The following is an 18,820-nucleotide window of genomic DNA, read 5'->3' as shown; positions in this document are numbered from 1 at the left end:
TGTAAACATGACTTCTGAACGTCTACAGCACAGCCACCAGCGCCATGAGGACGAGGTCAGAATGGTGGTCGGGGGGGGTGGTTCTCACATGTCCATCTACAACCAGGACAAGAGTGGAGTTTCACTTTTTATTTATGCCCCAGTGATCTTCGCACCCGTTTGAGCATTTAGAGTACATGACTGTAAGTCTTTAAACATGAGCATTTCTCTAAACAGTAACAGAAGTGTATTAGCTGCAAGGATAGCATAGCCATGTTGTAGTATAGAAGCTGCCCTGATCCTCTGGTTGTTGACAATGCATAGACGATTTAGAGTTATGGAACAACTGTCCCTCCCTCCTCCCCCCACCCATTCCCCAATAGTGTTAACAAAAAGCTTAATTTTCCAGTTTTAAAGTGCAAATGATTCAGATACAACTGCTGCTGGAACAGGTCTGAACAGAAAATGAAGTCCTCTTTATGAGATGTTTTCCAGAATATAAAAGATGAGCTCCATTATGACTGGCCCCTCACTCAACTGACATGCCCCTCCATGAATCACTGGAACTAAGGCACTGTCCAGGTCCTTCATGTATTGAGAGGGCAGTGGCTGTCCATTGCTCCCAGCTTGATAACCAACCTAAAAAATACAAAGTGAAAGGTGGGGGGGTTTACAGAGGACAGGACACAGGCTGCAGTTTGGTGGGCAGGAGGATGAGCTGGGGGAGGTGCTGTGGCCTCTGCCCAGGAAGTTGGATTTAGCAGGCACTAAGGCAGCTTTTCCCCTTGTTTTTGTTCTCCTTTAGGTTCCTAATGGCCACCTACACAGAAGTACCCCACTGCTCTGCCAAAGCAGATCATTCAGACCTGCAGGAACCGCCCCTGTGTTATCAGATTAGCTCAGGCACTGTTTAAAAGCTGGCTGACACCAGGAACACCTCCACTCCAGGGCAAGGCCAGTTCCCTTCCCAGGGAGCTCTGCTCCCTTATCTCTGCCTTTGGCTTCTGCTGCAGAACACTCCCTAAGGGACCTTTCAGCTGCTCCTCTGTCTCACAGGCAGTGTGATCTTCTAAGACCACCCATGCTGGGGAATGCTTTGTGCTCACCCAATAATACATTTCCTACACTCCTATCTTTTCATTTCTGGTGCAAAGGCCAATTCAGAGTCTTCTCCAAGCATGTGGCAGGCCTGCAGCTCACAGGGCTGGTCCTGGATCTCTGGCTGCAGAGCAGGTGCTGCCAGCTGGCACACAGGGATCAAGCCTGGTGTTAATTCAGGATAGGCACTAGCTTCCCTTTTTAACAGATGGCCCAGAACACCAAACTCCAGTCAGCACCACAACACTGGCATCTGATAGTGGTACTTTTTCAACCCAGGGACTGGTTGAAGTGTGTATTCCCTTTCTGAGGGATGAACAAGGGAACAGTCAAAACTATTCAGGACTTACTTGATCCGAGTCGAGTGTAACGCGCAGACCCAGCTTAGTCATTCCATCTTCCTTCAGCAGCTTAAGGTGGGGACAGAGAGCTAAACAGAAAGCCTTTGCCACGTTTTCAGTCAGCCTGCTGTGATCAGCTGGGTCGCTCAGACCATTATGTTGCTCATCATTTTCCAGGAAGAACACCTGCAGGAAAGAGGTGAGACAAGACACAACCCTTGGCTCTTCTAGCAAATAAGGTTACTGAGACACCAGTTAATCTTTCTACAAGTGAGGGCTTAAAGAAGAGCTGTTCAGGGATGACCAGCAAATGACCCTGAAGACAAGACACTTACTTAGGGGGAAAAAAGCAAACTTCAAAAGGAAAGATTTGAACAGCTGTGTTCTCAAAACCCTGTTCTGAGCAAAAGCCTCACAATAGAAATGCACTATTTATTGCACATAGTTTTTAATCAATACCAGCTTTTAAACAGATGTTCATTTCACAGTTTTACTAGATCCGTACTGCTGTTGTCAGTGAACTTGGCTCTGTTGAGCCCCATGGACCTGGGAAAGCAGCATACAAAGGGGCAAGCTGCCAAGGGGGTAACGTGGTTCCTCCTGGGCAGGTTAAGAGAAACACTTGAAGAAATCTTCTAACATCAGCATTTGTGTGCTGGCAGAGTCACAGGTCCATCAGCAAGGCAAGCAGTTTCTGCAAGTGATTGATGCCACAGCACCTCCAGTTTAACCTGCACCAGGCTAGAGAGGGTGGCTCAAAAGAACCACTTTATAAAAACAGTTATTTCATCTCCATTTAAAAGGTTGGATTTAATACAAGTGCAGGTGAAACCCAACTGGCACCTGGGGTAAGACAGTATTTTTCTGGTCCCACTCCCCCTGTTCTCAAACCGCATGCAAGGAGGTGGCCAGGCCTGTGCATGTACCAGCCATAGGGTATTTTATCCTGCACGATACCACACTGAATGTTTCCTTGCAGGCAGGAAAGTTACTACAGGTCTGGTTTGTTCTGAAGAATTTACTGCTTTCATTCTGGTGAGTGGGGAGAGCAGGTCGAAAGCAGCAGAAGGCTGGAGTTGCAATCCCAAAAGGCCCAAGTGTTGCTTTACATGCAGCTTGTTTTGACTCACCTCCGTCCACCGAATGACCTTTCCATTTGCCTTGTACTCTGAGCCGTGAAATATCTTCACACTTGTTATAGACTCCATTGATTTGCCATCAATAGGGCTCACAACACTGGAAGGGAGGGAAAAGGGCAAGTTCAGACTCAGCAGAAGACATGAGCTGAACAGATACCACTGCAAAAGAGAACTGCATCAGAATCAAAGGGCAGCTCTGCTGCTGCACCTGAATCCTCAACTGCCTCACTGCAGGGTTTCTCGTAACTGTTCTGCAATTGGAACTGCTACAACACAGCAGCCTAGCCCATCAGCTTAATGGGGCACAGACCAAAATTACCCTCAGAAGGGAACCCAAAGGCTTAAGAGTGCCAAAACCAGTGATCTTAATTGCAACTGCTAATTGTGAGGATGGTGCTGGGCCTGGAGCTTCAGCAGGAGCAGCCTTGTAGGAATGGGCTCAGAGCTGAGGCAGCATCGCCCCTGCAGCCCACCCTGGTCAATGTGCACACACCAGGTGCAGGAGGGATCTTCCTGCAGGTTTTCAGCAAAGCTTTGTACCAGAGCCGAGATCTCAGAGGTGCTAACACAGCAATAAGGCATGGGGTTCATGCATTTGTAACACTGTAGGCCAGCAATACCTGAAACACTACTTACACAGCTCAGAATTCGATCACAGAGCCTAAGACTGACCTGAAGAGCCCAAAACTACTCTTCCTTCTAGATGCTGAGTCCTTAAATGTACCCATCACAATAACATTTTACTGACATAAACCTCTTTGTTTTGTCTTAACTATGAAGAATCCAATCCAGGTACACTGTTGATGTTCAGCAATTTCATTTCCAGCATTACTTACTGCAAACTAAGCACCAGGAGAGCAAAGTGACCACAATATGCAAGGTTCAGCACTGACTGCTGGAGACAGATTAGTGGTTTCCAATAACTGGATATTAGCAATGGCAAAAAAATCCATAGCATAGACAACTTTCTAGATTGATGCCCCAAAGCTCTGGTACCTCAATTCCATTTTCATTACATTTAATTGCACCTTATCACTCCAAATAGAGGCACAGACTTGTAATTCCTATTGATGTGAAGACTCATGCACCTTGTAAGAGCAATTAAAAGTTTTCACAAACACAGGCAGTCACCATTCAATGTCAAGTGGTTGCTCCTCTGCTTACCCCTTACTGAAGTTTTTATCATCTTCTACCCATTGAATATGAACGTGTTCCTGAGGATCTTCAGCATCTACTTTGCCACATGTAATGGTGAAGTCTTTCATCTCTCTCAAGGCCTGCCTCAAAGAGTCCATGTTCTCAGCGGTTATCTGGACCATTACTCCATCTAGGGAACCAAGAAACCCTCATAAGCCAAGATAAGCCACACTGAACAGAGCCTATGCAGAAAAAGAAACAAACATCCTTCCTCTTTTTCCAACAGAAAGGTTAAAACATCTGGTGCAGGAGTCATAAGCAGCAGTGCTACATAAGACCATTTCTGAACTCTCAGATACCTAAAACACGGCACTGATGAGTGCTGACTAGGGTCCCACAAGGGTGAGGGAAGTCCTTCTATCAGGGGAAGTCAGCTATATCAACAGCCACATTAGTTTGCCTCAGAACACAACACCCACTCTAGGCAACCCTCAGGAACCCCATGTCCCTCCATCCCTCCTGCTACCACCTCTGCTGGCACTGAAAGCAGCACTCCAGTGTGACAGGAGCTTGTGAGAAGTCAGTGCTTGCTACACAGTGGCAAATGATACAGCTTTGGCTTGGGTCAGTCTAAATTACCATAGAAATGCCTTGAGAATGAAACACTTCCCCTGTGTGCCACCTCCTTGCCTGAATCCACCTGTACCTCTGTTTAACAGAGGTTAAACTGAACATTAAACCACCACCATTAAACCACTTACAGTGCTTACACTAAACCACCAATTTAGACACACAAAATGGTGCAATGACCTACAGATAGTGACTTACAGCAAGAGGGTGACCACGCACCCATGGACTGCATGCTCATTCAGCTGCCAGCTCACAAGCTGGTGCAGCTGAAGGAGCTCCTGCTCATCAGTGGAGCTGTGCTGACTGACTGCATGCGTGGGCTTCTCGCATACCTCACTTGCACTGTAAGGAGCACACTTAAACCACTCCTGCCTGCACTGTCACATCTGCAGTGAGGTTAGACTACAAAGTTCTGTCTCAGCTAATGAGCAGGAACAGTTTTCAATGCAGTGTGTGCAGTCAGGGTTTGTCTCTGTGATACGACAACCGGTGAAAGAGGAACAAACAGCATCAGAGAGGTACCAGCTCAACAGTCTCAACTTGTTGTGTTCTCATCTGCCCACATACAAATGTATAAACAATGCACATCCCTAACTGTGTGTAAAGCAGAGCTATGTGGGAACAGAATAAGTTCAGCAGGGCTTTCTCTCCTGGTCTGTGGAATACGCATTCCATAGTTCTTAGCTTCACAATGTCCTCATTCAACCCAAACCAGTAAACTGGCCAGAGGCTCACAAGTGAGGTATTTCATATTCTTGTGTCCCTGTTCTACAGCATCTGGACAAGTTCCTCCTCATTAAAGGAAACAGGGGATTTGGGTTTTTTTTTGCTAAGAAATAGGTTAAAGCTGAAGCAGCAACATGATTCAAATGCCCAAGGCGTAACAGCAGAGCCCTGCTAACCACAGAGCCAAGCTGTATTAAGAAAGCAGTGTTCTTTAAGCAAGCAGTTCAGTTCTTACCTTCTACTATACTGGATTTGGCAAGGTAGCCTGAAGAGGATTTTAAAGCTCCACTGAACACAAAGAAGCTGGCACCGGTCACTGCAACAACAACAGGAGTGACTTAGTGATGCTTCCGTCTGAACAATGCCTTACATGAGCATCAGGTAATGCAGCCCTAGCATCTGAGGGTGATTAATCAAACACTACTTAGAATTATGGCAACTTTAATGCACCTCTCAGCTGATGTATGGAAGGCCAAATTCACCGAGTTATTTTCTAAACTGGAAAAGAGTTTCTGTCAACCTTAATGAATGCTCGTATTTCATCACTCTCCCCACACACACCTTTAAGATTCAGGACTATTAATTTAGGGTAACCAAGTACATAATTACCTTCTAAATGTTCCCACACAGCTGGCAAGGCCACAGCTCAAAGCCACCTGATTTAAAAGTAAAATGCTCTTAAATGACCACTGAGCATCATGAAATTCCTGATGGAAATCCCTCTTCTTGTCCCTCATGTAAAAGTCAGATAAGCCCATCAGTCCCAATATACTCACTGGAGTGACTGGGGATACTTGCAGAACATAAAAGCTGGCCTCTGTCTTGCTTGTTCTCATTTAGAGATAGTTGAAATGTCTTTGCCAGAAGTTTTCCCCAAACCCACAGTATTTTCATTCCCAGCACAGTGCTGCTGCAGCCTTTCAGCCTCCAACAAAAATAAAGCCTGGAAATTAGATGGTCTAATTGAAGGGAACAAACGTTTCTTGAAGCTGCATTATTAAAATGCTGCTGTGGTTGGTTATTCCTATTTACCTTTCTCTCAGACTAAACCTAAGCTTCCTCCTTTCTCATAGTATAGGATGAGCACAGGCAGCCACAGCCTCACCTGTAGTCTCCAATTGTGCTAACGACACCTCTCATTAATAATCTAGAGATGTTGCCTAAGCCAGTTAGAGCACTGTGACCTCTGGAGCAGCACAAGTCCTGGGCTGTACTGTGCAAGCAGTTACTATATTTGCAAGGAGGGAAGCTGTTGTGTGCTTTATTCTATGTCTGCTTGATCTATGCAGTTGGCTAGAGCACCTCTTGGACAAATCCAGAGCAGCACTGTTGGCCTAGAGAGGAGGGATGTGCAAACTGCACAGTGTGCCCCCTGACATCTGAGATCATGGATTGTGTGAGAGGAATAGAACACCAAAGGGGTAAAGGGCAGACAGAGCAACACGTTACTATTCCTTGTGCTGCACTTGTCTAACTCCCAAAGCTGCCCAGCAGTCAGAATTGTTTTCTCAGGGTCTAACAAACTCAGTTACACGCAGACAAACCCAGTTCTGACAGGTAACACAAAGGGCAAAGAGGGTCCAGCCTCCTCGTGGACCCCCATTCTCACCCTTCCTCGGCTGGTTATGGATGCTGATGGCCTGTGTCTGGTAATTCCCGTCGTCGTTCTGAACACACACCAGATGTGAGTCTGCTTTCTCGTTGAAGCACGCTCCCCCTGCTAGGACATGCTCGTTGGATTTGTTCATGGCTTTCATCATCTGCAAACAACAGGTTTATCATTCCTACCCTGCTTGTCAAGAGCTACCATAAATAGGGGATTCTTGGAACAGTTCAATTGGACAGAGCACTGAGAGCAAGCTTGTCACCAGCGCTCATATTCTCATGTCAGATTTTAGCACTCAGAACCATAAGCTGCTTTTGAAAAGAGGGTTCAGGTCTTGTCCTGTTTAGATGCTTTAAAGTACCTTTTATGTAATTAAGATAAATGGTACAAGGGCTAGCTGAGCTATCCAGGCTGCAAAAGCTATTATCACTAGCTGGTTCAGAACAATAAATTCACAGGAAAACACATTAGAAAAACACTGAGAGACAAAACCTGGCTTTTTTACACAGCTACAGTTGCTTATAACATAAATCATGTTGCCTCCCCACTTCAGTGCCAGACTGACACTCAGAGCTGCAGCATTTAATCCTGGCTGTGCCTAGACCAGCTACCAAAGCTTTAGCATCCCTGTGCTTTACCTGTGTGAACTGCAGAAACTGAGATCAAAGTCGCCAATCTGAAGACTTCTTAAAGAGATCTGAACCACAAATCCCCAGAATAAGGTTAATTCTCTGCAAAGGAGGCCTCCAAAACATTTGTGATGCATCTGCACTTCAGTCTTGCTGATTATCATCTAACACACCCAGTTACCTGCCTTGACAAATGTGAGTTACAGTTTCTTTCCTTTTCTCCTCTCTTCCTCTTCATGGAAGCTCAGACTATGAGGTTTTTATCCAAACTAAACCTGAGGGAGTCACCTATCTACGCAATTTGCTTCAAACCCGAAAAATCATGTTTACTTAAACCCTTATGAGAAGGAAAATGCTGAGTTATTTGACATCTCTTAACAGCACTCCCATCCTCTGCAGCTGATAAGCATGCACCCTACACACAATGCATTTATCTCTCTCAGTCTAACATAAAGCCTTAATTATAGTGTCAGGAACATTAGCTGATGCTCACTATTGACAAATGTGCACAGGTGTAATGTTTGGGGAGGAAACTTAATTAAGATTTCACATCAGACAACAGTGTATTTCATTATCTAGTTCATCATGTTGTGCTCCAGAAACAAGACCAGAGCTCAGCAGCAGCTTTATGGGGCCTCATAGTTGTCTTTTGTGTAACAGAAAACAAGTGGACATGGCAGGGGAGTGGAACTAGATGAGCTTTAAGGTCCCTTGCAACCCAAACCATGCTATGGTGCTATGGCAACTGTGCTTTGGGACAAGGCAACTGATTAAAAAATGACAGTGACCTTTGCTGAGGGACTAAACAGGCAGCTAACTATCACTGTAAGCTGCAGAAAATTTAAATGATTTGAAGACAAAAATATGTATTTCATAGGAAAACTATATATTAGTGTTTGTTAATTGCAGACTAAATCTCATGCACTGATTAGACGGGGAGAATTCAAAGTGAGCTTTTCACTTTCTAGATAGCTTGAGTGACATGCTTCTAATTAAATACTGCTTTACATGGGGAAAAGGTCTTGTGGTTTAATTCATCTTAATTCAAACTACATTCAGATGAAAAAACTCTAGTAATTCAATTTTCCATCCTGATTGCAAGTACCTGCAGTACTGCGTTCAGCTCTGGGAGCCCCACCACAAGAGGGACATGGACCTTTTGAAGCAAGTCCAGAGGAGGCCATGACTGTGCTCCGAGAAGCACCTCTGCTATGGAGACAGACTGAGAGAGCTGGGCTTGGGCAGCCTGGAGAAGGTTCTGGGGAGACCTGAGAGCAGCTTCCAGTGCCTAAAGAGGCTACAAGAAACCTGGAGAGGGGCTTTTGACAAGGGCCTGTAGGGACAGGACAAGGGGAATGGCTTTAACCTGACAGGGGAGATTGAGATTAGATATTAGGCAGAAGTTCTTCCCCTGTGAGGGTGCTGAGGCGCTGGCACAGGGTGCCCAGAGAAGCTGTGGCTGCCCCATCCCTGGCAGTGTTCAAGGCCAGGCTGGACGGGGCTTGGAGCAACCTGCTCTAGTGGAAGGTGTCCCTGCCTGTGGCAGGGGTTGGAACTGGATGAGCCTTAAGGTCCCTTCCAATGGAAACCATTCTGTGATTCTATAGATAAATAACTAACACCGATTTCATTTAAAAAGTGGAATCCTTGCTTCACTCTGGAAGGAGAATCCAAGCATGGTGCAGAGATTTTGCTCAGCTGCCTAACGCAGCAGCATCGTCACAGCCCAGCTTAGTGTAGTGTCTAACAGGACCAAAGCTGATGCGCTCACCAGCATAACGCACAGCTAACGCTCCCTGAGCTGCACCCTGTGCCAATCCCTATGTAATTCATGCAAACTTCACTGACCTCTTCTGTTACCTTACAGCTGCATCAAGAATTAATATGCCCTTTAACAGACCCTTTATCTTCCTGCTTCAGCAGTTTCATCTTTTACAAACCTCGCATCAGAACACTCCTTCCTTTATTTCAATTTATTTCTTTGTCCTCACTGCTATTTTACTCAAATGCTTCTTGCAGAGAAACTCTCTTGAGATAAAACTGCATTCTGCTCTGATTCTACAAAAGCTTACAAATACCAGTTTGCTCAGGTGATTTGCTCTCACCCCAACTGCTGACTGGTTTCAAAATACCAAGTTACCCTCTCCTCTTTAGACAGAACACAAAATCAGTCACTTTCTCCAGTGTTCTCTTCCACTGTTGTTCAAATCCCTTCTCACTTGGTTCTCAACAGCACCACACATCCTAAAGACTCCAACTGGTTTTGGCCCACCAGAAATCAAGGATAAAATTTAGATGTCGAGAGAAGTTTTAAATAAAATAAACCAAGCACCAAGAAATGCTTCGAGTACGCACACACAACATAGGTGAGGAAAGCTAATGCACTTTTTCCTCCCAGTTTACCTCAAGTTCATCAGCTTATTTGCTCAAATCAAACCAGTATTACACTTCGTATGTCAACAGGTAAAAACCTGAAGAGAAAGGAGTCTAAGAGTTTAATAAATACTAAATTGAATGGCATTTGAGGGAGAAGCCAGCCTCCCCCACTTTCCAAAGATGTGTGCATCCTGCATTTCTCATTTGAGGCAGTTTTCCCTAGTGGTGGTGCATCAAACAAAAAGCCTTTAGATCCCAAGTCCTCCAACCACAAAGAAGCTGCACACAAATGTATTTCTTATAAGCATTACCTCATTATATCTGTTGCTGGGAATTTTGATGCTGGTTTTTCTGACTTCCATATCAACCACTAAACCTTGGACAACAGGCAGCGTGTATTGGTAATTTCTGAAGTCCTGGTAATTAAAACATGTTTTTAAAAGTTAGGCATGATCAGCATCATTAACACTGTAGTTTCATAACTATCCTGGTGACTACCAGTTAGCCCATTAAAACAACTGTAATCAGGGACTGACAGGGAGGGAGGGATGCAGACATCACAGCTTGTAACCTATATAATGGAAGAACACAAATGAAAAAGCATCATCGTGACTGTTAAGTCATTTCAGTGATTTTCTTACATCAAAATTAATATTCTCCAGCCTTGAATGTCATCACTATAGGTAAGAAAATTTGCCCTCTGTATGCCATTACATTACTGGATATTAGCCTTTCTAGCAGTTGAGATTAAGTCACACATCAAAGAGAATTTTCTATATTGGAAACATTAGCAAATTAGGAAGAGCTAATAATTCTACTTCATTTGAAGTGCTGTATAATCAGAGAGCTGTGACTGCACACTTTGATGACCTAGCACTTCTGAGGAGAGAATTCAAGCAACTAATGCACTTGCTTCCAGATCCAAACACCTCAGGTGGTGGGGGTTTGGATGTTGATTTGGGTACCTTGTTACAAAATTCACCATGTTGTTGAATGCTAACATCCAACATCAGGCAAATTCACCCACATGCCCACTATTTTCCTCTTGTCACCTTCTAAACCTGCCTACTACTGCACACAACAGGAGTACAGTTCTCCCCACACTGACCCATTCACACTGATGGAACACGCGAATTGAGTCTCAGCACTTACTGCAAGAAGGTTCATGATGGTGTGTCCAGTCTCTCCAAACAAAGGCTTGCGAAATCTGACACTAAAAAGTGGGCATGGATAAACTAGGATAAAAGAAAACAGAAACAGGTCAGACTGAAATTAACACACTGAGATTCTGCAAAACCAGACTCGCATACAATCTCTCTAGTTCAATATGGTAAGCAGCAGCAAAAGAAGAGCCTGGAAGGCCAGTTTAAGAAGTAAAAGGGAAGAAGGCTTTAACTTTCTAATGCTCCCTGTATGTGTGTCGTGGCTCCTTGCCCACCACACTAGAAACAGTAAGAATTATGTGGGATGCTTACAAGTGCCACGCTGCAAGACTGAACCTAGTGACCTGGACGCTGACTGCAGAGATGACCTTTCTAAATGCTTTTCTCAGCCCACTTCTTGGAAATAGCTTCTTCCTCTCTTATGACCATCCTGCCGCTCTCCACTACGGCACTGTAAGCTTTTAGCTTCTGTGGCTGATGTGTGCGACATTCAAGTGGTAATACAGATTCTTTCCTTTTCTGTGTTCATGTTTTCGTAAGAATATGGCAAATTCTCTGCAGGATTATGTCAAAAGCAATTAAAAGGACATTTATGGTATGTCGGCAATGCAAACCATCCACATTCCTTGGCTGACTTAGCCATCCTTGTAAAACATCTATGATGCAATTCGAAGTGTAGTGTATGGATCTGGTTGCAGGACATTATGTTGCAGCAGAAGCCATAACAATGCTTGAACCATGACTCACACAGTAATACATAATGCCAAGGTTTTCTAAACAGATGTTTGAAGGAAGGTTCCTAAACTACCCTCAGGCAAACACAGCCTGATTTCCCAAAATGCCACACATCTTCACAGCGCCCAGTGCAGCCAGAGGGGCTCAGCAGGTTGGAAGAACATCATCAGGATTTCCTGAGGGAAATAAGCTCCAGCTTCTGCTCACTGATGCGATATCTGGACAGCATCACAGCTCCCACATGCACACCATACAGCTGACCAACTCATGCCCAGTGTCCTGAGGCACCAAGAAGTGCTGAACGTCCCATGCCTGCCACCCTGGCTGCTTACAGCAGCTCAGCTGCGTCCCAGATGCATAAAATACCCCAAGATTGAGCTGTGTGATTGATCTGCTGATGCTCAGCAGACATTGGCTGGACATGCAGCAGCCCACAGTGACTCCTGCATCTGATCTGCTGCACAGCCAGCAGTGCTGAGCAAATGGCTGGTATCTGCCATTCCACCGGAAAAGAGATGTATCCAAGAACATTTGGGATACAAATGCAGCCCCTTTCCAGAGGGGACTGAGCAAGCGACCTGCAGTCACAACTGTCACAGCACAAATGAATACCCCTAAATCCAAATCACAGCTATAGAACTGGTTTGGTTGCTGCCCAACATACTCCAAGCAGGTATTTCTGTTCGTGAGTATCATTTGTTTCTGTGCTAAAAAACAGATGTCACATCCAAAATATGAGCATCTTTGTTTGCTTTTCTAAATGTTGATGGGAATAAATACACTGCTTAAAAACCTCATGGATACACACAAAAACATACACACCTTTAACACTGGTTCTTCTGACAAGTCTACCTTACAGCTCTCATCCTCAGGCGGCAAATTTTGAAGACTTCTCTTTTCCTCTCCAATGACATTGGTATTTTATAAATAAATCCCAGTGTTCCCTAAACATCTCAAGTTAAATTTGCAAATCCCTAGAAAGCATATTCTAAAACTTATTTTGTTAATAAGTAATGAAAAGGTTTTGGAGAGAAATGCACAGACCATTTTTACAGTAATTCAGATTTATAGGATGTTCCAATTAAAACTGCAGATGAGCCCACCAGGGTGGACAGATACCCGGTAACCTATTTGCTCCAGCAATAGCAAATGTCTGTTGAAAAAGATCTGATCCTAACTTTATGCTATTTTCAGGCTAACTGCTATGATTTTGTCCAGCTGAAACACGTTCTCCTCTGCAGCAAACTGCCAGGTCAGCTGCCCCTGCACACATATTGTTACCCTCTGGAAAATGAGTGTGGTTCTAAACACCTAAAAGCAAAAGCTTCCATTTCAGCATTGAAAGAACATCTCTGCCTTGTCCTAACTGCACATAACTGTCTTTCAGGTCACTCACTGAACTACAAACATGCTCAGACCTAGATTTGTCTCCACAGAAATCTGCCTGATGAGCCAGTACAGTTGTAAATAGACTGCAAGTCCTATCACCACCTCAGTACTGCTGTGCTATTAGCTGGATGCAACGTGGGCATCCAACACAATTGATACTTGCCTCTTTAAGCTTGTGTGTCTTTGACAGGTAACAATCTAGGGCTGGGTGTGTGCTCTACACCAGAATACATTCCCCTGCAGAACTAATTGCAGCTGGAGGAATGCATGTTACTTACGTCTGTATTCAGCTCCAAGTCTCAACATCAGCCGAATGGGAAACACTTTAGCCCAGGGAGTCTCCCATTTCTGAATGAGGATGCCAAACAAGTACGGTGGGGTTGGGAGCACCAGGTCTTGCAGGGACTGATATGTAGCTGCCACGTACAAGAACCCTCCATGTTCTTTGCTTCCAAGGAAGCTCTGGCTGAAAAACGAGTGTCCCAGGTTGCCAACAATGTTACCTATGAAAAACAAATGCTCATTACTTCATTAGACTGAGAGCTATATTAAGAATGTAGAGTTTTCCAGAAGGGGAAAAAGTCCATATTAAACTCACTTTGTTTCCTGAACCATTGATGTCTATTTATTACACAAGAAACAATGTTTTGCTGCACAAAGGGGCTCAGGTTACATCTTATGCAAAACTGTTATGGAATAACTGCTGCAAACTAAAGCCACCAAAAGCCATGGCATTTCTGGTTGATCCCCCACTGGTGACACATGTACTCAGTGACTATCACCGCTAGGAAGGTAGGTTTTGTGGGAATACATGCACGTACCTTCATTTCTGCACCTGGCTGAGAGAGCCATGCCTGCAAGTGTTACCAGGACAGTACATACAACCACAGACTTACCACCTCTCCCGGGACAGCAGGGAGGGAGACCAGTGATCTGTCTGTTTCAAGTGGTAAAGGCAGTACAACAGAAGGGATGATGCATCCCAGGGATAGCCAGGGAAAGGAAGGATGGCTCAGGCCAGGACTGCTGCCAAGGAAGTGGTACCTGCAACCTCACCCTACCACCACACAAGCACCAAAGAAAGCCTGTTTTCAGTGTCTGGCAGATACTCGAGGGGTTTCCACTTGCAGATGCTGCTGTTGACTGAACTTTTAGATGCAGCTATGATTAAAGGAGAGCTGTGAACCTGATCAAATAATTTGTGCCCACTGGTTGTCCCTCTACTTAAGCAAACTGCTGGGGTGCCTGTTCAGACACACACTGAAAATCTGGGTCATTTTAAGAATTACACAAAAGGGTGTTTATTTCATTAGTATACTTAATGTAAAACACAACTGAGAGAGACACAGGGGAGAAACATCACTGACTTTTACTCCCATTTTTACTCTTTGATGCTCTCAATTTCCAAAAATGTTTACTCTAGAAGGGCTGAATGACTCTGAATGTTGATTAGACTATTATAGCATCTAACACAGCATTTAACACTGAAGCAAAGAACCATGGTGTGATTCCTTTTATCAAATGACAACAGCATGCAAATAATGTACAGAACAGCTGATCACAATTTCTCCATAGGAAGATGTGAATATTAACAGTGCTGATTTGCTCTCAAAGAAGAACACAAGCAATTTCAGAGCTCATGGTGTGATTGATCACACCACGCATGAGGAACCACATGGGTCTGAGACACTCATGCAGACCTCCTGGGCTTCTGCAGCAATCCCAGGCTTTCCCACCTGCAGACACAGACTGGTAAATAGAACTTTCTCCTCCTTCTCCACCTCCACCACCACATAATTCACCACCTTATGAAGTTTAACCATGCCAAGTGCAAGGTCCTGCACCTGGGTCAGAGCAATCCCAGGCACAGCTACAGGTTGGGCAGAGAAGAGATTCAGAGCAGCCCTGAAGAGAAGGACTTGGGGGTGTTGGTTGATGAGGAAATGAACATGAGCCGGCTTCAGTGTGTGCTTGCAGGCCAGAAAGCAACCGTATCCTGGGCTGCATCAAAAGGAGCGTGACCAGCAGGTACAAGGAGGTGATCCTGCCCCTCTACTCTGCTCTTGTGAGACCTCACCTGGAGCATTGTGTGCAGTTCTGGTGTCCTCAACATAAAAAGGGCATGGAACTGTTGGAACAAGTCCAGAGGAGGCCATGAGGATGATCAGGGGACTGGAGCACCTCCCATATGAAGACAGGCTGAGGAAGTTGGGGCTGTTCAGCCTGGAGAAGAGAAGGCTGCATGGAGACCTCAGAGCAGCCTTCCAGTATCTGAAGGGGGCCTATAGGGATGCTGGGGAGGGACTCTTCATTAGGGACTGTAGTGATAGGACAAGGGGTAATGGGTTAAAACTTAAACAGGGGAAGTTTAGATTGGATTTAAGGAAGAAGTTCTTTACTGTGAGGGTGGTGAGGCACTGGAATGGGTTGCCCAGGGAGTTTGTGAATGCTCCATCCCTGGCAGTGTTCAAGGCCAGGTTGGAGAGAGCCTTGGGTGACATGGTTTAGTGTGAGGTGGCCCTGCTCAGGGGGGTTGGAACTGGATGATCTTAAGGTCCTTTCCAACCCTAACTATTCTACGATTCTGTAATGGAGTGTTTGTATTTGAACTTCAGGCAGGCTCCAACATGCACATCAACTGGACAGTAACTGAAGGGTTTCTCCCTTTTACACAAGACACACACAGGCACACACACACTAGGTTTTAAGTACATAAAAACATGAGTCGCAAAAGTGCAACTCTGACATCCTCAGTAATACAAGTATGGTATTCAAGCTAAGCCTTCTCTATTTTTATGCTGTAAAACAGCCTAAAGATCATACACAAGCATTTAAAAATGCAAGACAAATAAACACAGGAGGTACTGTTTTGGCCAGCAAAGGAAAGGATAACTGATGAGTCCTTTCAGATCTGCCCTTACATCAGACCCCTGTGAAAGTCTCAAATGACAGCACCTCTCCACAAAGCCAGCACCAGCATGACAATAATACAGCTGCTCCTGCCCTGCTATGGAGATGTGGCCATGCTACTTTGCACCCCTCCAAACAGACCACGTGGGCATAGCCACCACTGAGCATTACCTCCTTCACATGACCTTGAGACCTCCAGCTTTAAATACAGCTACTGGTCTTTAAGCAAAAGGCTCCTTCTATACTCCAGCTGACAAAGCTCAGGGCTTTCCCTGCTATCCAAATGTGTGAGCATCTTAGTGGAATTTTTTTTTGGTCTGTACCCACAAGTTGTTGCATAAACCGAGTTCTCAAGTTCTCTATTACAAAGTTGCTTCAGCAGCCCAGGCACTCCATGGCAGGGTGCAGCTCATTTGTACATTGCCACTGTCCTGTGAAGCTGATCTGTCATTTTACAGATACACACAGAGCTGCCACCACCGACCTAGATCATATTTCAGAACCCTTACAGTGGCTACTTCTGCAATGCTCAGCTGAGCATACTTGATGAAAAGTAGCTACTGGTCAAACCGAAGGACTAACATGATTAATAGAGCCACATCAAACGCTGTCAGCTGCTGAAAAGCATCGATCCTGCTCATGTGCAAATGCCTTTCCCTGTCAGCCTGTGCTGTGACACTACTGCTTGCTCAGTGAATACACCGCTAATGCACCAAGTCAGGCATCATGCTGGTGAGTGCAAACCAATGTATCAATTAGTGCTCATGGAAAAGATTTTCACGTATCTAAAATAGCTGCTGGCACTTCTCTATCTCAGCACCACTCGTTTGCTTTTGCAGTTCCCACCTACCCTCACTAATCTCCTCTTCTTCATTTATAACTTCCTTTTCCTCTTCCCATCTGTTCTTACCCAAATAGAAGTTACAGGGCCTGATAGTAAAATTACTTGGTGAGGTTCTCACTTCCAACAACATGACCGTAATAATCCTTCCTAACCTTAAAACATTTAAAGCATATGAACTGCTAAGCAGAACTGAATGGTGCACCCTTTTCTGAGGCACCTTCTATGTGAAAGAGGCTAGGCAAAGTGAAGCTGTACAATGCCATACAGCTCTGAGACGTGTGATACTGCCCACTGGGATGACAAAGCAATCAGACATTTCCACTTGTGACTGATGCCAAGTGCTGCAGCAGAAGGGGACGACTACTTATGTTTTCCGTTCAGGAGATGGAGCTTCGAGGCTCCAGGCTTGGGATGCCTTAACAGGAATTTTTTCAGCCAACAGAAACATGAAAAACCCCCTCAGAGTGGAATCTGCAACTCAGCTTTTCAGCACTGCGCTACCATAAGCCACAGCATTCACTGAAAGTTACTCCTTTTGACACATGCAACTGTCGCAGTGCAAACTCCAATAGGGTACCACTAACAAAAGGAGAAACCATTGGGATTAGGTAGTTGTGCTGCAATTCATTGTTCATAAGAGCATGCAAGAGCCTGCCGTCTGGAGAGCATGGGAAGAATCAAGCGTTTTCATACACACCTCTCTAGTGCCTAACCAGCAAACCCAAGTCAAAAAACCCTCTCTGGGCTTTCAGCTTGTCCCACAAACATTTCTGCACTGACCAGGGCCTGCCAGCCTTTCCTGTCAAGTCTCTGAAGGTGGTTCCAGGTCAAGCCCCCGCTGATAAGTTGCTATTACCAGCCTGACATGGTCAAACCCAACCCACTGCACTGTTACACATTTTAAGCCAATAACTGTGTTCCAGAAGCTCAGAGGAAGCGTGGCTCTCAGAAAAGCTTTCAAACAAAGCTATCCTTCTCAAAAGCATGTAATTTACAAAATATCACAACTTCCTTTCTAAACAAGTAATCTCAGAGCGAACAGAAAGGTGCTTTTCCTTATATTAAGTTCTAGCACCTGACATCAGACAACTGACATTATTCAGAAGTGCCTGAAGTGTGGATGATGCATCTAAAGCAGCTCTGCAGGAGGTTAGTACCTACTCTCTTCTCAGTTATGCTGGGTTACCCTTGACTTTAAATCCTAAGCAGCTCTATAAAGTCCTTTAAAAAAATCCCACACTTTTAACCACTGATGTGACTTTCTCTTCAGTCATGATCCATGCTGTTTTGAATTCTTCACCTAAGTATCTTCCCCTGATGAACAATATACTTTGCATATCAGTCTGGCAATCCCCTCTGGACACAAATAAAATAGTTTATATCAGGAAAGATAAAGAAAATAGATTCCTGCATTTGTTTATTGCCCTCAATATATAGTGAAGCCAGTTAGGTGCATTTATCAAAACCAGTAAGCTTAAACTCCTTATACATGCTTCATATCTTTTGGTTAATCCCAGATCAAAAAGCATCCAGTCTCAGGGAAGGCATCAAATGTGGCTTGGGCATCTGTATGGCCTCATTTCATTGTCATCAGTAAAAACCGAGAACTGCCAAGTACCAAACCCCATGCCAGCATCCTGAAAACCCAAGTGTCTCAGTTCTGTAGCAAGAGATGCAAAGCAATAGTCACCTGGGAACAATCCTGCCAGACGGATTTTCCTCAAGAGCATATGACCACAAAAAGCAATACAAACCCTGTCACTACCATACCGAGAGTGACAGAGAGGTACAGAAGAGACAAGACCATGAATGCAACTTGATGACACATCTGTAGCAGACGCCAACATTGAGAAAACCCATGAAACTCAACACTCAACATTCTGACCATGCTCAGTATCTTTTTATTGAAACACATCAGCAAGTTATTTGTATTGGCAAGGGCCATAATGCTTCACTTACTATCACTGTGAGTAGCAGTTACCAGCATTCAAAACTTCCTCAGACTGCTCTGCAGCAGTCTTCTAATCAATCACTATCACACCTTATATGACATTTGATTTTCCACATTACACTTGCAGGGGTATATTACTCACTCAGTTAATCTGTTCTCTGTTCAGA

General features: G+C 44.7%; 1 protein-coding gene across 1 annotated transcript in view; it reads right to left on the bottom strand.

Annotated features, from left to right (window-relative positions):
- Nucleotides 1-114: 114 nt before the first annotated feature.
- The window catches only part of ZFYVE9 (zinc finger FYVE-type containing 9), a 68,708-nt gene continuing 50,002 nt past the window's right edge, over nt 115-18,820 (bottom strand). The window contains exons 11-19 of the mRNA XM_062623186.1: nt 13,227-13,451; nt 10,814-10,896; nt 9,973-10,077; nt 6,660-6,810; nt 5,286-5,366; nt 3,722-3,884; nt 2,549-2,654; nt 1,428-1,604; nt 115-618 (exon numbers count right to left, since the gene is read on the bottom strand). Of these exons, the coding sequence (XP_062479170.1) occupies nt 457-618; nt 1,428-1,604; nt 2,549-2,654; nt 3,722-3,884; nt 5,286-5,366; nt 6,660-6,810; nt 9,973-10,077; nt 10,814-10,896; nt 13,227-13,451 (1,253 nt within the window). The 3' untranslated portion in view covers nt 115-456. The remainder of the gene's footprint in view (nt 619-1,427; nt 1,605-2,548; nt 2,655-3,721; nt 3,885-5,285; nt 5,367-6,659; nt 6,811-9,972; nt 10,078-10,813; nt 10,897-13,226; nt 13,452-18,820) is intronic.

The sequence above is a fragment of the Pezoporus occidentalis genome, unplaced genomic scaffold (assembly GCF_034315485.1).
Source record: "Pezoporus occidentalis ecotype Australia unplaced genomic scaffold, CSIRO_AGI_Poc_V1 ctg25, whole genome shotgun sequence".
In the NCBI taxonomy this organism is placed as follows: Eukaryota; Metazoa; Chordata; class Aves; order Psittaciformes; family Psittacidae; genus Pezoporus; species Pezoporus occidentalis.
Note: the sequence above shows the minus strand (reverse complement) of the source record. Positions and strands in the feature narration are given on the sequence as shown.